The 18,593-nt window shown below is 43.7% G+C and overlaps 1 protein-coding gene across 1 annotated transcript in view; it reads left to right on the forward strand.

The window, feature by feature from the left end:
- Positions 1–18,593, forward strand: part of dnah7 (dynein, axonemal, heavy chain 7) — a 438,937-nt gene that overhangs the window by 370,074 nt on the left and 50,270 nt on the right. The window contains exons 58-59 of the mRNA XM_080198799.1: positions 7,262–7,447; positions 7,666–7,803. Coding sequence (XP_080054925.1) covers positions 7,262–7,447; positions 7,666–7,803 — 324 coding nt within the window. The remainder of the gene's footprint in view (positions 1–7,261; positions 7,448–7,665; positions 7,804–18,593) is intronic.

Consider the following 18,593-nt stretch of genomic DNA (forward strand, 5'->3'; position numbering starts at 1 on the left):
TCCTTATACATTACCAGGGACATCCCAATGCTAATGGACCTTATTTAAAACAATCTCCTATATCCTCCCATCTCCAACCCACTCATGTGCCTGTCTAAGTTACTCTTAAACAACTCCAGCGTGCCTGCCTCCACAGCCTTGCTTGGCAGAGCATTCCATACCCCCACTACCCTCTGTGTGAAAAACCTCCCTCTAATATCTGTGTTATACCTCTCCCCCCTCACACTAAGCCTGTGGCCCCTCGTACTGTGTGTCCCTAACATAGGAAATAGCTTACCACTGTTTACTCTATCTATACCCTTCATAATCTTATATACCTCTATTAGATCTCCCCTCAGTCGCAGTCTTTCAAGGGAAAACAGCCCCAATTTGCTCAATCTTTCCTCATAACCCAGTCCTTCCATACCAGGCAACATCCTGGTAAACCTCCTCTGCACTCTCTCCAGACTCTCCGCGTCCTTCCGGTAGTAAGGCGACCAGAACTGTACGCAGTACTCCAAATGCAGCCTAACCAACGTTCTATACAACTGCAACATTAGACTCCATCTCTTATACTCTATACCCCTTCCTATAAAGGCTAACATACCATAAGCTTTCTTCACAATCTACTCCACTTGTACTGCCACCTTCAAAGACTTGTGCACTTGCACCCCCAGGTCCCGCTGCGTTTCTATACTCTATATAGGCTTACCCTTTATCATATAACTCCCCCCTACATTATTCCGGCCAAAATGCATCACCTCACATTTATCCAGATTAAACTCCATTTGCCATGTATCGGCCCAATATACCAGCCTACCTATATCCCGTTGTATTGCCAGACACTGCTCCTCACTGCCCGCCAATCCAGCCATCTTGGTGTCATCAGCGAATTTGCTGAACACACCACTTGCTCCCTTTTCCAAGTCATTTATATATACTACAAAAAGAAGAGGTCCCAGTACTGAGCCCTGTGGCACACCACTAGTGACAGACCTCCAGCTAGAAAAGGACCCTTCCACTACTACTCTCTGTCTCCTCTTAGCAACAATAAAAAGTCTGACAACACCAGGTTTTAGTCCAACCGATTTATTTGATAGTAAACGTACAAGCTTTCGAGGTTTCCCTCTTCGTCAGGTGAATGGAGAGTTCTGGCCTCAGACAGAGCATATAAAGCACAGACAGTTTAGAGGATTAATCTCTAAACTGTCTGTGCTTTATATGCTCTGTCTGAGGCCAGAACTCTCCATTCACCTGACGAAGAGGGAAACCTCGAAAGCTTGTGCGTTTACTATCAAATAAATCGGTTGGACTAAAACCTGGTGTTGTCAGACTTTTTTCTGTGTTTACCCCAGTCCAACACCGGCACATCCACATCATGTCCTCTTAGCAAGCCAGTTCTCAACCCATCTAGATAACTGGCCTTGTATCCCATGAGCTTTAATCTTTGTAACCAACCTACCATGAGGGACTTTGTCAAACGCCTTACTGAAATCCATATAGACGACATCAACGGCTCGTTGTTCATCGACCGTTTTTGTCACCTCCTCAAAAAATTCTACCAGATTCGTAAGGCAAGACTTCCCCTTTACAAAGCCATGCTGCATATCCCTAATCAGATCGCAATGCTCTAGGCGCTCATACATCCTATCCCTAAGAGTCCTCTCCCATCAACTTGCCTACCACTGATGTCAAACTCACCAGCCTATAGTTACTAGGGTTATCCCTCCTACCCTTTGTAAACAACGGTACCACGTTCGCTATCCCCCAATCCTCTGGGACCTCACCTGTGTCCAAAGAAAAGACAAAGATTTGCGTCAGAGGCCCAGCAATTTCATCTCTCGCCTCCTTAAGCAGCCTAGGATAAATGCCATCGGGGCCTGGAGATTTATCAGTTTTAATGCTACCTAAAAGCCCTAACACTTCTTCCCTCGTAATGGATCGTTCCTTCAATTGGTCGACAGCTCCGTTGAAGACCGTACCAGAAATCAAGCCCTTCTCCTTCGTGAATACCGATGCAAAGTACTCATTTAGGATCTCTCCCATTCCCTTGGACTCTAAGCACAATTCCCCTCCTCTGTCCCTGAGGAGACCGATTTTTCCCCTAGCCACCCTTTTGTTCCTAACATAGGAGTAAAACACCTTTGGATTTTCCTTAATCCTACCTGCCAAAGCCATTTCATGCCCCCTTTTTGCCCTCCTAACTCCCCTTTTGAGATCCCTCCTACTCTCTCTGTATTCCTCCACCGCTCTCTCCGTTCCCTGTTTCCAGCACTATTTGTTTTGATTTCAGATCTCAAGCATCCACAGTATTTTATTTTTATATTATTGGGGTCAGCCATTCTTGACCACTTATCAATGGCAGCAGCTGAACAATCTGCTCTCATATTTGCACCATTGTACATGTACACTCAGAATTTTCATGCTCCAATTTTACCTCTCCTCAGTGAGGAACTATTCAGCCTACCCTCATAAGTTTCTTGCAGCAACTTAGCAAAATAATAAGTTTTCTATCTTTGCGAAGTGTACAAGAGAAGCGATGGCAGTGATATGCTCCCCCCTCCAGATGTGGAAGATCTGGGAGCTTTCTAGCGTTCCTGGCGACTATGTCTGTGGGAAGTGTGACCAGCTGCAGCTCCTCACAAGCCGCGTGGTTCGATTGGAGCAGAAGCTGGATACACTGCAGAGCATACAGGGGGCAGAGAGTGTGATAGACACTAGCTTCAGGGAGGTGGTCACATTACAGGTCCAGACAAGTAGGTGAGTGACCATCAAGAGACGCAGGCAGGAAAGTTGGGAGACTGCTTTGGCTATTCCCATCTCAAACAGGTATGCCGTTTTGGATACTGTTGGGGGGGATGGGAGGTGAGGGGTGAAATGGTGGTGGGGATAGCTCTCAGAGGAAGATACCAGCTAGTAATCTCAGGATTACTCCCCGTGCCATGTATTAGTGAGACTTAGAACAGGGAGATAGTACAGTTGAACACATGGCTAAAGAGCTGGTGTAGGATGCAAGGCTTTAGATATATGGATACCAGCATCAGTCAGGCCTGTGGCGCCACAACTAATTTTGCTGTAGAGCAGGGTCAGGCTAAGTCCAAGCAAGTCATAGTAGTAGGAGACTCGATAGTCAGGGGTACAGACAAACATTTCTGTGGCTGCAAATGAGACTCTAGGAGTGTTGCTTCCCTGGTGCCAGGATCCTGGATATCTCTGAGCAGTTACAGGTCATTCTGAAACAGGAGGGTAAACAGACAGATGTCATTGTCCCCATTGGCACTAATGACATAGGCAGGAAGAGGGAAGAGGTCTTGCGAAGACAATTCGGGGAGTTAGATAGGGAGCTAAAAAGCAGGACCTCTAGGCTAGTAATCTCAGGATTAGTTGCCATGCCTCGTGCTAGTGAGGCTTGGAGGATGAGGGAGATAGTACAGTTGAACACCTGGCTAAAGAGTTGGTGTAGGACGGAGGGCTTTAGATATATGGATCCCCAGGATGACTTCTGGGGAAGGTGAGACCTGTACAAGAAGGACGGGTTGCACCTGAACTGGAGGGGCACCAATATCCTGGGCCAGAAGTTTGCTAGTGCTGTTCAGGAGGGTTTAAACTAGAGCGGGGTGGGGGGGGTGGGCGGCTGGAAACCAGAACAGCAGGTCAGTAAGTGTAGGGACTGGGGAAAAAAACGAGACTGAGATAAACATGGCATAGATTAAGAGCTGGCAGAGGGAAGCCACAGAACTCAGTGGGTGTGGAGGTCTGGAGTACATTTGCTTCAATGCAAGAAGTATAACAGGTAGAACAGATAAACTGAAAGCCTGGATTACTGCATGGAATTATGATGTTGCTGCAATTACAGAGACATGGTTAAAGGAGGTACAGGACTGGCAGCTTAACATTCCTGGAAATCATTGTTTTAGATGGACAGAAGGGGAAATAAAAGGAGTGGGAGTGTTGCATTGCTGATTAGAGAGCACATCACAGTGTTGAGGGAGGACACATTGGAGGGATCTTGAAGTGAGGCATTATGGGTGGAGTTCAGGAATAGGAAGGGTGAAATCACAATGTTGGGAGTGTATTATAGACCTCCCAACAGTCCTCAGGAGACAGAGGAGTAGTTGTGCAGTCAGATACTGAAAAGGTGTGCAAAAAGAAGGGTAGTTGTGGTGGGTGACTTTAACTTCCCCCATATTGACTGGGGCTTGGATGGAGAGCAGGGGCTTGGATGGAGAGCAATTTGTTACATGTGTCCAGGAAGGCTTTTTGAAACAGTATGTTGATAATCCAACCAGGGAGGGGGGGGCCATACTAGACTTGGTACAGGGAATGAGCCATGTCACATGATCAGTGTTTCAGTGGGGGAGCATTTTGGTCTTAGCGGCCATAATCCCATAAGATTTTGTGTAGCCATGGATAAGGACAAGAGTGGCCCTTAGGTGAGGGTGCTTAATTGGGTGAGTGCCAATTATGTCCAAATTAGACGGAACTGGGGAATGTGGATTGGGAGCGGGTATTTGAAGGCAAATCCATGTCAGGCACTTGGGAGGCTTTTAAAGGCCAGTTGATTGAAGTGCAGGATAGGCATGTCCCCGGAAAAATGAAGGATAGAAATGGCAGAGTTTGGGAACCATGGATGACAAGGGGAATTGTAAGCTTAGTCGAAAGGAAAAATGAAGTGTACAATGGGCCTGGGCATCTAAAAACTGACAATGGCCTTGAAGAGTACAGTGAAAGTAGGAAGAAACTTAAATGTGGAATTAGAATGGCTAAAAGGGGCCATGACGTGCCTTTAGCAAATAGGGTCAAGGTGAATCCTAAGGCTTCTTTTTGTACTTATGAGGAGCAAGAAAAAGAGCAGGCCCATGCAAGGGCAATGGAGGGAAGTTATACGTGGAGCCATAGGAAGCAAGTGAGATCCTTAATGAGTACATTGTATCGGTATTCACCAAGGGAAAGGGCATGACACATGTTGAGGTCAGGGATAGGTGTGTGAACGCCCTGAAAAATGTCAATATATTAAAGGAGGGAATGTTGAGTGTCCTAAATTGTATTAAAGTAGACAGGTCTCCCCAGGCCAGATGGGATCTATCCCAGGTTACTGCGGGAGGCAAAGGGAGAAATAGCTGGGGTCTTAACAGATATTGTCATATCCTCTTTGCCCATAGGTGAAGTTCCAGAGGACTGGAAGATCGCCAATGTTGTTCCCTTGTTTAAGAAAGGAAGAAGGGATAATCAGAGCCTGACATCAGTTGTGGGGAAACTTTTGGAGAAGATACTGAGGGACAAGATATATGCAGGATATATTTTGGAGGAAAATAGGCTAGTTAGTGACAGGCAGCATGGTTTTATACAAGGAAGATCATGTGTCACCAACTTGATTGAATTTTTTGAAGAGGTGAGAAGGACAATTGATGAGGGAAGGGCTGTGGATGTAGGTTATATATACTTTAGTAAGGCATTTCACAAAGTTCCACATGGCAGACTCGTACAAAAACTAAAATCACAGGGGATTCGGGGTGGACTGGCTAAATGGATACAGAACTAGTTTGGTTACAGAAGACAGAGTAGCAGTGGAAGACTGTTTTTCAGAATGGAGATGTGTAGCTAGTGGTGTTCTGCAGGGATCAGTGCTGGGACCTCTAATTTAGGAAATGATCTAGATGAAAACATGGTGGTCTGATATGTAAGTTTGCGAATGACATGTGGATTGGTAGAATTGCTGATCGTGCCAGGCATTGTCAGAGGATACAACGGGATATAGATAGATTGGAGATTTGGGCACAGAAATGGCAGAGGGACTTTAATCTGGACAAATGCGAGGTGATGCATTTTGGAGAATTAAATGTAGGTATGAATTATACTGCAAATGGCAGAACCGTGAAGAACATTAACATTCAGAGGGATCTGGGCGTGTAGGTCTACAGTTCTCTAAAAGTGGCAACACAGGTGGCCAAGGTGATTAAGAAAGCATATGCCATGCTTGCTTCCATCAGCTGGGGCACTGAGTGCAAGGGTTGGGAAATCATGTTGCAGCTATAAAAAACCTTGGTTAGGCCACATTTAGAGTATTGCGTGCAGTTCTGGTCACCACACTACCAAAAGGACGTGGAAGTTTTGGAGAGAGTGCAAAGAAGGTTCACCAGGATATTGCTTGGTCTCGAGGGTGTTGGCTATAAGAAGAGATTGAATAAACTAGGATTGTTTTCACTGGAAAGACGGACTCTGAGGGGAAACCTGATAGAGGTCTACAAAATTATGAAAGACGTAGACAGGGTGGATAGTCAGAGGCTTTTTCCTCTGGTGGAAGTGTCAGTTACAAGGGGGCACAGGTTCATGGTGAGAGGGGGAAAGCTTAAGGGAGATGTGCCAGGGAAGTTTTTCATGCAGAAATAGTGGGTGCCTGGAATATGCTGCCAGAGAACGTGGTAGAAGCAGGCACACTAGCAAGATTTAAGAGGCATCTGGATGGGTACATGAATAGGGAAGGAAGAGAGGGATTCAACCTGAGTAAGGGTAGAAAGTTTTTTTTAGTTTAGGTCCGGCAACATGATCGGTACAGCTTGAAGGGCTGAAGGCCCTGTTCCTGTGTTGTACTTTTCCTTGTTCTTTGTTCTTAACAGACACTGAACAAAGCTGCACTTCGCTGTTTCCTTCTCAAATTTTCTGTGCTGTGGTGTGGTGCCATTGAGGGAAACAAGGATTGTTATCTACTTTTCCAATGAGTTAATTTCCAAGGGCCATAGGCTGTCTCATATTTTTGTACCTCCAAAGTAGATACATAGCATAACTAACACTTTTCCATATGAAGAACGGGATTTAGTTTATTGGGAAAAAATAAAATGAGCAATGATGTGCAGTTTTTGTAATGTATCATGCTGATTACCCTCCCATTGAGAGCATGCACCCTGTTTGACCTCATTCTTCCTTTCGCTAAAACTATTGAATTATTAAAGTTCCTTTTCTGGGTATTTTAAGTCTTCTCCAAAATGCCAATTTGACAATAGTTTGGTTGCAGCTAAGCCACTCACCTGAACCACACAATGTACAATTAACTTGGCAGTATTACAAAATATGCAGCATAATTACATTATTGATTTTTGTGGGCTATTGTGATGGCTAATCCCTCAATCTAATAAATGTACCCACATTGTCTAATATCATCTCAAGAATGAAAGGAAAATACATGTAACTGAAAAGAGAGAATGTTAAAAAATCTCTAGTATTGGCTCATTGTGTAATCAGTTTTGTTTCAATTGATACTGACACTATGTGTCCACTTACTCAGGACGTGCCCCTTGATGCTATTCGATATATGACTGGTGAATGCAACTATGGTGGCAGAGTGACGGATGACTGGGATCGGCGTACACTTCGGTCAATTCTAAATAAATTCTACAATAAAGAAATTACGTCAGATGAAGCCTACACATTTGACTTGAGTGGGATTTACTATGCTCCAGCAGAAGGAGACGTAAGAAAAATTTCAGTTTTGATGGATATTTTTGATGGATTTAATGCTTAAAATATGGCTTACACATAGGAAAAACATATCTGTTGACTGCTTGGACAGGTTTTGGACTGGTCATGGATTATTAGCTTTCAAGATCAAAGACAGTTGAAATAACATAAGTTGCAGTGAAAATACAGGTATCATATAATCATCTGATAAACCTATTTATCATCCTACAGTACATCAGCTACATTAACTATACTAAGACCCTTCCTTTGAACCCGACTCCAGAAGTCTTTGGGATGCACGCTAATGCAGATATCACTAAGGATCAGTCGGAGACTCAGAACCTGTTTGACAGCATCCTACTTACTCAGGTATGGCAAATGGTGATACGGTTCGAATTAGAATGGGATACAATGTTTGACTTCAAAAATTATATTAGACTGACCAAAAGATGTAAATTGGTATTTTTTTAAAATCAATCTTGTAAGTCATGACAGTATCTAGACAAACTCCCAATATGTATAAAAAAACATGTTATTAATGAACTCAGGGTACTATCATCCAGGCTCGCTTCGCTTAGTCCCCCTGCTGATCAAGGTCCTCACCGGCAAGGACCACAGATGGTTTCCCCACCAGAAGGGACCAGATATGATTACCTCACCGGTGGGTACGGAGAACATAAGATCTTAAGAACTAGGAGCAGAAGTAGGCTATCTGGCCCTGCCATTCAATAAGATCTTTTTTGTGGACTCAGCTCCACTTACCCACCCGCTCATCTTAACTGTTAATTCCTTAACTGTTCAAAAATTCAATGAGATATCCTATCTGCTTCACTGGACAGGGAATTCCACAGACTCACAACCCTTTGTGTGAAGAAGTTCTTCCTTATCTCAATTCTAAATCTGTTCTGCCTTATTTTGCAGCCATGCCCTCTAGTTCTAGTCTCACTTGCCAGTGGAAACAACTTCCCTGCTTCTATGTTATCTATTCCCTTCATAATCTTATATGTTTCTATCAGATTTCCCCTCATACTTCTGAATTCCAAAGGATATAGCCCAGTCTACTCAGTCTCTCCTTATAAGCCAACCCTCTCAACTCTGGAATCAACCTTGTGAATCTCCACTGCAACCCCTCCTGTGCCAGTATATCCTTTCTCAAATAAGGAGACCAAAACTGTACACAGTACACTAGGTGTGGCCTTATACAGCTGCAACATAACCTCGTTTTTTAAACTCCATGCTTCCAGCAATGAAGAACAAAATTCCTTTTGCCTTCTTAATTACCTGTTGCACCTGCAAACCAACTTTTTGTGATTCATGCACAAGGACCCCCAGGTCCCTCTGCACAGCAGCATGCTGCAATTTTTTACCATTTAAATAATAGTCTATTTCACTGTTATTGCTATCAAAATGGATGACCTCACATTTGCCAACATCGTACTCCATCTGCCAAACCCTTGCTCACTCACTTAGATTATCTATATCCCTTTGTAGACTCTGTGTCCCCTGCACACTTTGCTCTGCCACTCGCCTTAGTATCATCAGCGAATTTTGACACATTGCACTTGGTCCCCAACTCCAAATCATCTATCTAAATTGTAAATAATTGCAGTCCCAACATTGATCCCTGAGGCACACCACTTGTCACTGATCGCCAACCAGAAAAACACCCATTTATTCACATTCTTTGCTTTCTGTTAGTTAAATAATCCTCTATCTATGCTAATACATTACATGTACCTTTATCTTATGCAGCAGCCTTTGGTACGGCACTTTGTCAAATGCCTTCTGGAAATCTAGATACACCACATCCACAGGTTCCCCATTGAAGTTTCTGGATGGTTGGAAGCAGGACTGGGCAGTATCCATAGAGCAGTGTCAGCCTGGCACTGCCAACCTGGCACCTTGACACTGCCAGTCTGGTGGCCTGGCAGTCCGAGAGGGGCAGGCCGGATGGGTGATGCCTTAACAGGGGTGGAGCCCAAGAGGGGTGAATGGAATCTGATGGGTGGAGGGAAGGGGGGAGCCTCTGCAGGATGGGCATGGCAATTGGCTGGGGCAACGATTTGGATGGTGGGGGCAGCAGTCGGGGAGTTGGGGGTGGTGATTGTGGGGAGGGAGCATCATTCTACTGGATCGGCTGGGGTCAATCAACCAAGGGGAGCGACTGATCTCCCAGTACTGGGAGATCGGGCCACCTGCGTAATAGCATCCCTAGAGCTCCGCAGCCGGTTTCATAGGTGAATTGTGACTTCACCCCCCCCACTGGCGAGATTCACATTACAGTTTCTATATTGCACAGAATGCTATAAATTCACGTAACTTACCTCACTGAAAGAAATTATGAGAAAACCTACTGCTTTCACACTTAGAATCTACATTCCACGCTTAGAATTTTTTGATAAAATTCTGCCCATATATTTCATAATAATTAACTTTTTTGTTTATACATTAATGCATTTAGCATTTTGTATTATTTGTCAGTGTCCCTATCTAAGATGTCATCGGCCAGTACATTGATAAGATTGCCACATTACATTGAAAATTTATTACTGGGAACAATAAAATGAGAACACTTTCCATTTAAGATCTTTCACCATCAACTAACCCTAATTTACCCAACTCCCTTCTAGAAGAATATGTTGCAGCGTAGCATAAATTTTCAGCCAAAACAAGGCATCACATTTATCACAACTATATGTCAGAGAAATGCTGGTTCACTGTGCTTTTCCAGTGCATGCAAAAAATCCAAAAATCTTTCTTCTTCTGTCAGAGTTGAATTATATTGTCCATTCATTCTGACTCAATCCATCAACATTCTGTCAATTGCTCATATTCAAATGGAGGCAACTTTAATGAATAACCATGTACTGCAAATAGTTTGATAGCTATTTACAGAATGCCTTTATATATCAACATTTTCATGATCAAAATATTAGTCATGTATGTTGACGAAATGTCAGGCTAGAATAATTCTGCTCCTGGGATAGATAATTCACAAATATATTGACATCAGAACATTGTAAGTATTGGCTGAAATTCTGCTGAGACCTTGAGAAAATGTATTTGTCGCTTGGCAGGGGAATGAGTACACAATCTGAGATATGGTTATCTTTCAACTTTGTTCATAGTTTGTTGAGACACCCTTCAAATATAAGGCTTTACTTCTCAATGACCACAAATTCCAATTATGATTTGTGGGCTTTTCACAGGAAGAAATGTTTTCACAATGTATGATATATAACTTTTAATAGTGAGCCATTTACAAAATCGGATGAGGGAAATTAGAATTCTTTGGGGACAAAACTGGACAGGGCCTGAAAATATGCAAAGCGTTACTTCCAACACAGGTAACAGACAAACTTTTCTGCCTGCTAATTTAAATGGTTGCACTATGTAGCCAGTACTAGGCATGCTGTTTGTTAGCTGCTGACTGAACAGGGGGCACAGAATCATGAATTTAAAGCTAGTTGCACTGCTTTAGGACAGCCTGCATCTCTTAAAGCGGAAGTGCAATAATAGCACACGGGTAATCAAAGTCAACGAATGCATCTTCAGATGTTAGTTCCCATCAGTTGCACCACTAGTTTACACACATGCTCAATGCACCACACCCACCTACTAAAGATGATGGATGTGCAGAAAGCAATCCTTCTCAGATGTGCTGTCTTCATTTGGTGTACTGCTGATGGTTGAACAAGCATATCTGCCAAATCCACTGATACACCTCTCTGTTGCAGGGACTAGTTAGCACATAATCCAAGGCAGCAATATCTGTCTGGTAAGAGACAGACACAGCTGTATATCCTTAATCTGATGAAGGAGATAGTGCTCTCCGTTATTGGACAGAGCACTGCTGAAACTGTGGTCAGCAGCAGAGCTGAAAGCATAGAAGGTTATGGTAACCTCATATCTAATCCTTCTTCTCAATACAAATTGCTGCAGGATTGGCCAAGAAGTTTGAAACTGGGTGCTTCAGGCCCAGAGCTGCTTGAACTCATCCTCCATTACCATCTTTAATCTGAAGGTCAGCAGTTTTTCATCTCTTGCTATTGCCACTGGGAGAACACCTCTTAAGGACTAGGAAGGGCAAAGGCACATGGAGGACAGGCACTAAGGGAATACACCAAGGTATATTGTTTCATGTTGTATATGTTACTTGTGATATATGTATATCACAAATATACTTATGTTTGGGGTGTGTACTGCCCGTTTAAGAGTGTGGGTCGGATGACCCCTGGGGTTTTAGCCCCTCCCAGTGTGGAATCCAGTTAAGCTGTCTTGGATCTGACTGTGGAACAGTGCACACCTACTACAAAAAGCTCTCCGATATTCAAATTACCAAGCCTACCTCATGGTTTTTTCTGCACCATACGTCGATAGTGTGTTCATAATAACTGCCAAAGAGGCTGCTTGATGGACTTCACATTCTGTTGGCATTCCGTTCAGGTGAAGAGGGAGGGAATCGAGCATCACTCTGGTCTTCATAGTATGTCACTGGAAAGGACCTGAAGCGTGGCAAATCTCGAGAATACGGGTAGGAGTGTCCGATCACCATTGCTTCATTTGAACTGTCCATTCGGGGGAAGGTAGTACTTGTCTGGGAACTGGTTGGAAACCTCACAGGAGGCAGTCACTGAGGGGACTGCTTCCTATGACAACAATCAGTGACTGGGAAGGAGTGATAACCATAGTCATGGAGAGAGTGACCGTCATGGAGGTCGGTATCCAAGGGAACTCAGGCTTTGGATGGTTGCTGGTGATGGCAGAATGAGTCTTTGGATGTATACTTGTGTGACAGGAAATTTCCCACCAGTTGCAAAACAAAATGGCAGCCCAATTCAGAGGTATAGGCCCCTTCAAGGAGAAGTAGAGAGCGCTTCATTGCTTATCTGACAGCCAGTAAGGTGGGCAATGATCTGGTTGTACTGGTTTTCTTAAGTATCATAGGAAGCAAGACTTTCACTGTTTTAAGAAGTTTGGTATAACCTGAAAAACTGGCTGAGAAGATGTACCAAGAATTGTGTTAAAAGATCATTTCATTCCCAAGCCATTGGTAATTGCAGAACAGTTCTGTTGTGCCTGCCGCAGTCTGTTTTTAACCCTTATACGGTGGCCAAAGAACTATGAGTTGACTTATTGTTAGTGCAGTAATATTTATTCACACACACACTTGATATTGATCACCCACACAATCAATGTAAGTTATTTGTAGAATGCTAGAGTTTAAGTTCAATACGAGACCTTGACTTAACTTCTGCATGTACTCAGGCAGATATTTGCTCTTATCTGCGGATTGGTCTCTGTAGACCTTGGTGAAGCCTGGTTCTTTGGTCTGGCCTGATACTCTGCTCTGTCCTTCCCTCCGGTGTTGGTGTGGTGGCTGTCTTCATGGTGTTGTTGCTGGTGGCAGTCACTGTTGTTGCTGTTTGTGGGAAAGAGAGAGGACTTCTTATGTTGTGCAGCACCTTTTATCCCTCATTGATTTCGCGCCCTTTAGAGCAGTCGCTTGATTATTGCCAATCAATTAATCAGGGCTTGATCGATAGAGTCCAATCAGGTTCTGTCACACCGATCTCTGGGTGTGAACCCATGGGCATTCGGCCTCTGATCTTTGGGTAAGCGTTCTCCAAGGCAGCCTTCACGACACACAGCAGTGCAGAGTCACTGAGCAGAGACTGATAGTTAAGTTCCGCAAGCGTGAGGACGGCCTCAACTGGGAGCTTGGGTTCATGTCACACTATTTGTAACCCCCATGACTTGCCTGGGTTTGCAACATCTCACTTACTGTGCTGTCTGGAGACAATACACATCTCTTTAACCTATGCTTAATGCTATCTCCATTCACATTGTCTGAACCTTTAAGACTTCATTAGCTGTAAAAACTCGCATTCTAATCAGTATTCTGTAAACCGAGTGTGTGTCTTTATATGCCCTGTTTGTGATCAGAACTCCCCACTCACCTGATGAAGGGGCAGAACCCCAAAAGCTAGTGGCGTTTGCTACCAAATAAACCTGTTAGACTTGAACCTGGTGTTGTGAGACTTCTTACTGTGTGAACCCAGTGGCCATGCCTGGAGGTGCTGAAGGCATGTAGGTTGTATACATCCCTCCCAAATAAGGGATTAAGGTGCCCAAGTGTCTGGTAAACAAACAACCCTGTTTGACCAGAAGGCAAGACTGTTCCCTTCCTGTTGGCGAACACTTCAGTGGTCACGAGCATTCAGCCTCTGACCTTCGGGTAAGCATTCTCCAAGGCGGCCTTCACGACACACGACAGCGCAGAGTCGCTGAGCAGAGACTGATAGCCAAGTTCCGCACACATGAGGACGGTCTCAACAGGGATCTTGGGTTCATGTCGCACTATCTGTAACACCCATGACTTGCCTGGGTTTGCAAAACCTCACTTACTGTACTGTCTGGAGACAATACACATCTCTTTAAACTGTGATCAGTGCTCCTTCCACTCACATTATCAGCCACTTCAGGTCTTGAACAGCAGGTTAGGTGTAAGGATTCGCATTTTAATCAGTAATCTCTAAACTGTCTGTGCTTTATATGCTCTGTCTGAGGCCAGAACTCTCCATTCACCTGACGAAGGGACTAACCCGAAAGCTAGTGAGTATATTATCAAATAAATAGGTTGGACTAAAACCTGGTGTTGTCAGACTTTTTACTGTGTTTACGCCAGTCCAACGCCGGCATACCCACATCATGACCAGAAGGTGTCCATTGTCTTTCAGATGGCCTATGTCTTGTGTATTCAGAAGTCTAAAACTACAGCCTGTTTATCTCTGACATTTAAGGCTGCAGCCTGTCTGTTTCTGTACTTGGCCAATTATCTCAGTATGCTTTGTAAATCACCATCTTAGGTGGCCTGTTCAGATTTTAGAAACATAACCAACTCGAAGGGGAGTCCATGCTCCATTTGTGGCAACTCTGAAGAGACTGGCAGAACACTGCAAGTTTGGAAACATACTCTAGGATGTCTTATGGGACCAACTGGTTGGTCACATTGTCTGGAATTGCTGAGTGCAACTAAACCCAGAGGGAGAAAAATAAAAGGAAGCTTTCAGAAGGACAAAACAGAAGGTCAGTGATGCCTGCCATAAAGGGGATAAGTCATTGAAGTTTAAGTTTATTTATTAGTGTCACAAGTAGGCTTTCATATATTGCAATGAAGTTACTGAGAAAATCCCCTAGACACCATATGCATAAAGTGGAGTACACTTTAAGGATGTTGCAGAAGCACAGCCTACAACTCAAGGGAGAGAAATGTGAGTTTTTTTTAAGGACTCAGTTGAGTAGCTAGGCCATGGTTAATTGATGGCAATGGGTTACACAAGGTATCTAAGAAGATGGAAGCCATCATGAAGGCCCCAAGACCAGAAAATGTGTTTCAATTGAGGTTGTTTTCAGGACTTATTAATTACTATGGCAAATTCATTCCAGAACCTGAAACTGATGCATCGGTTGCTAGGTAGAAGGGAGCTATGGAAGTTGACCAAAGAACGTGGGAGGTCTACCTGGCGGTAAAGCAGGCTTTGAAGAGGTTGGAAGTGCTATTCATTTCATCTCAAAGTTATCACTGGCATGTGATGTCTCTCTCTTTGGGTTGGGGCTGTTCTGTCTCATATTATATTGAATGGGGAAGAAAGGTCCATAGCATCCACTTCTAGATCGTTGACTAAGGCTGAGGCAAAGTATGGAAAAAGAAGGCTTGGGCATCGTATTTGGCATCAAGAAGTTTTATCACTTTTTATATGGCAGGCATGTCATACTCTGACAGTCTGTAAGCTTTTGACATCTAAGGGCCGTAGACGGGGATACCGTCCATGCAGCAGCTCAATTACAAAGGCGGAAGCTGATGTTGTCAACCTACTCATACAAAATGTGGTACTGCCAGCCTGAGAAATACAGCAATGTCAAGGGTGCTGCTGCCTGGGGTTAAAGATGCATCCAGCTGGAATCTGAAGGTAATGTATTTAACACCAGAAGGTAAAGTTCCAGTAAACGTTATCCAGGGGCAGAACACCACTCAATGATCCATTTATGCGCCAGGTAGTAGATCTAGCCCTGAGAGGGAGGTTGAAAATAGGAGCCATCCAGAGTTTTGGCCATTTACGTCCCAGAGATGAGAGTTATCTTGGATGGATATTTAGTATGGGGTAGGAGAATCGTCATTTGCCCCTCAGTAAGAGAAATGGTGCTAGAACAGGTGCACCAAGGGGAACTGTGCGTGATGTGAATGAAAGAAATACCAAGAAGCTACTTTTGGTGGCCAAATGTTAATGCACAAATTGAAAAAAGGCAGTATCGTGTGAGTCTTGCGCTTGGGTATGGGAGGCACTGCCCTTGCTGCTTCTTCATCCATGGGAATGGCCCCAGTTGCCATTTCAGCAAATCCATAATGACTGTGCTGGTCCAGTGGAAGGGCAGATGCCCACTCCAAGTGGCCAGATGTTGTGGATATGAAGTCCACATCATCGGAGTCAATGCTTGTCAAACTTGATGAAACATTTGTCCGATTTGGCAACCCTAGAACAAGTGGTCAGTGACAGTGGACCCCAGTATGTAGCACAAAATTTCTCTTGAGTTGATGGAGCACTATGGAATCAGACATGTGAAATTGGCACCATATTCCCCAGTGATGAATGGTCCTGCAGAACGTTTTGTTCAGACCTTGAAACAGCCTCTGAAGTCATCACAAGGGAAAGGATTGCTAGGGTAGTGGTTAAATATATTTCTGAATATGTATTGCAATATGACACACATGATAATCCAGTGCTCGCTGTCTTTGAGAAGAACTGAGATATGGTTGAGTGGAACTAAGAGGGACAGGTGGCCAGAAGAGCAGGAAGCGTAAAGTTGAGGACTTTACAGAAAGGGGAGTTTGCTCTTGCCAGGAAGTATACTTCTGGGGATAAGAGATACCACTTACCATTGTTGTACAAATGGGACCTTTTGTCCTACACATTACAGACCAGAGATGAGCTGGTTTGGAGGAGACTTGCTGACCAGTTGGTCACTGCACCGAATCAAAGGTGGGAAGCCCACAAATGACAGAACTTCCAGGGTGGTCCCATTGGTGTTGTCTGAGCCTAGAATTTCAGTGTCAGGATCGGTCACCCGTCAGAAGGAACTGCATCAGTGGCAGCAGCCACCTGTGGCCTGTCTGAGAGGGACCCTCATGGTGAGTAGCAAGATCTTTCAGAATCACTGGAAGCTATTCAGCTGGTATGGAGGTGATGTGTTTATTAGTTATGGTATACAAGTGATGTCTCCTTTCCCCTAAGTACAAGTGTGAAACTTTAGCCATGTCTATTTTGTGGTCCTCTATCTTCCTCTCCTTCCGTTTCCTTCCATTCTTTCAAAGTGTGCTCCTTTCCATATTGTTAAAGGCAATCTTTGTCTGTGGGGACACAAAGATGACAGAGTGAGAGATTGGCCTGACTAGGATAGGGGGAATGATAGCATTGGGCCAGCCCAATTAAGGGGTGTGATGTGGACTGCAGCGGGGAGGGGGTTGGTGAATCTTTGTGACACAATTAGAAGGTGATCGAATCCGGTTAAGGTGGGATGGCAGAGGTGAGGGTCATGCATGATGCCAGGGACAGGGAAGTGAGCAGAAACCCTTGCAGTCCAGAGCAAGTAGTTCATCTTCTTGTGGCATTGCATCCCGCCCTCTTGATGGAGCTCCTTGTACTGACTGCCTCGGTCATCTATGTCTCTGCTACCTCAGCTGAACACAGCCTCCTGCCAGCTCTCAGGAAAAGAGCAGTCCTCCTCCTCCGATTTGAGGAATCTTGGTGCTGACCTTTTCCTGACCATATTGCTGACTGAAGCAAGAATGCTGCTGAAGGGAACTCTGAAATACTGTTCCCACTTGTAGAGGGCTAACAGCTGAATCCCAAAGTGAATCAGGCACCAGGCATTGGAAAGGCTGTGTGAAACACAAATAGTAGGGGAGAACTGGCCCATTAACGTATTCTGAATTACAAGTGCAAATTGCTAGTAGCTCCAATGAGAAACACTCTGGATTTCCCACTGGTATGAGCACTTAGTCCCAATTCAGGAGAATCACAGCCAAAATAAATGTATTTTTAGTTCAATATGAAAGTGGGCCTTTGGGTTTTGAAATGTAACCTGCCCGATTTACCCCTTGGGCCTTCTGGCATGTGACCATGCATGCCATTATCGACCTCTGGGGGCAAACATTTTAAGATCAGTTCAATAAAAGCCTCTCACAGAGATACACTAAAAAATTACAACTGTCTTTATGCTTGCAATAATAAAGTTGACTTCATCAATCCTACATTAAATACTATGAAACAGATAGAAGACGTACATACTGGTTGAAACAGATTTGTTTCTTTATTAATCACAAGATTTTTTTTGGAAATCATGTAAGAATCTCTTGCTTTTAAAGTAATTATTGGTTATTGAAACAGAAAACGCTGGAGAAACGCAGCTGGTCTGACAGCATCTGTGGAGAGAGAACAGAGCCACAGTTTCAAGTCAGTGTGACCCTTCTGCCTCCACAGATGCTGTCAGTCCTGTTAAGTTTCTCCAGCATGTTCTGTTTTTGTTTCAAATTCCATCGTCTGCAATACTTTGTCCTTAATTATTGATTATTGTTCATTTACAATGGGAAAAAAAAGAAATAATGTTGGGTGAGTAGCTATTAATACACCGTAGATAGAAAATACAGATTATTCTGGTGTCTTGCCATTTTTGTTAATCCTGATATTAGCATAACTGCTTGGTGAAATACAAAGACTATTTTAATTATAGCATTGTCCTCAACAGCAACTGAGTATATTCTGCATTATATCATGTAGCCTAGTTTGCCAAGCGTTTAGAAGATCAAAGTCAGGAGCCTTGTAACTGAGATAATGCTGTAATTGATGAGTTTCAGGTGTACACATAACTGGTGTTTCAAGTAATAATTTCTTTAAAAGTCTGCCATGGTGAATTAGAAAATGGTTACAACCTACATTGACACTAAAATGTTCCTGAAAATAGCACAAATTCTGAGGTTTCTGGGAACAGTAAAATGTTTAACTAATAGTAAATTTCTCATGGCTTTGTCCATAGTCAATACTTTTTATACAAATACTGTCAGCAGAGTTGGAATACACATGTTACAGGCTCATTCTACA

The sequence above is a fragment of the Carcharhinus amblyrhynchos genome, chromosome 11, assembly GCF_965287045.1.
Source record: "Carcharhinus amblyrhynchos chromosome 11, sCarAmb.v2.hapA, whole genome shotgun sequence".
NCBI lineage: Eukaryota > Metazoa > Chordata > Chondrichthyes > Carcharhiniformes > Carcharhinidae > Carcharhinus > Carcharhinus amblyrhynchos.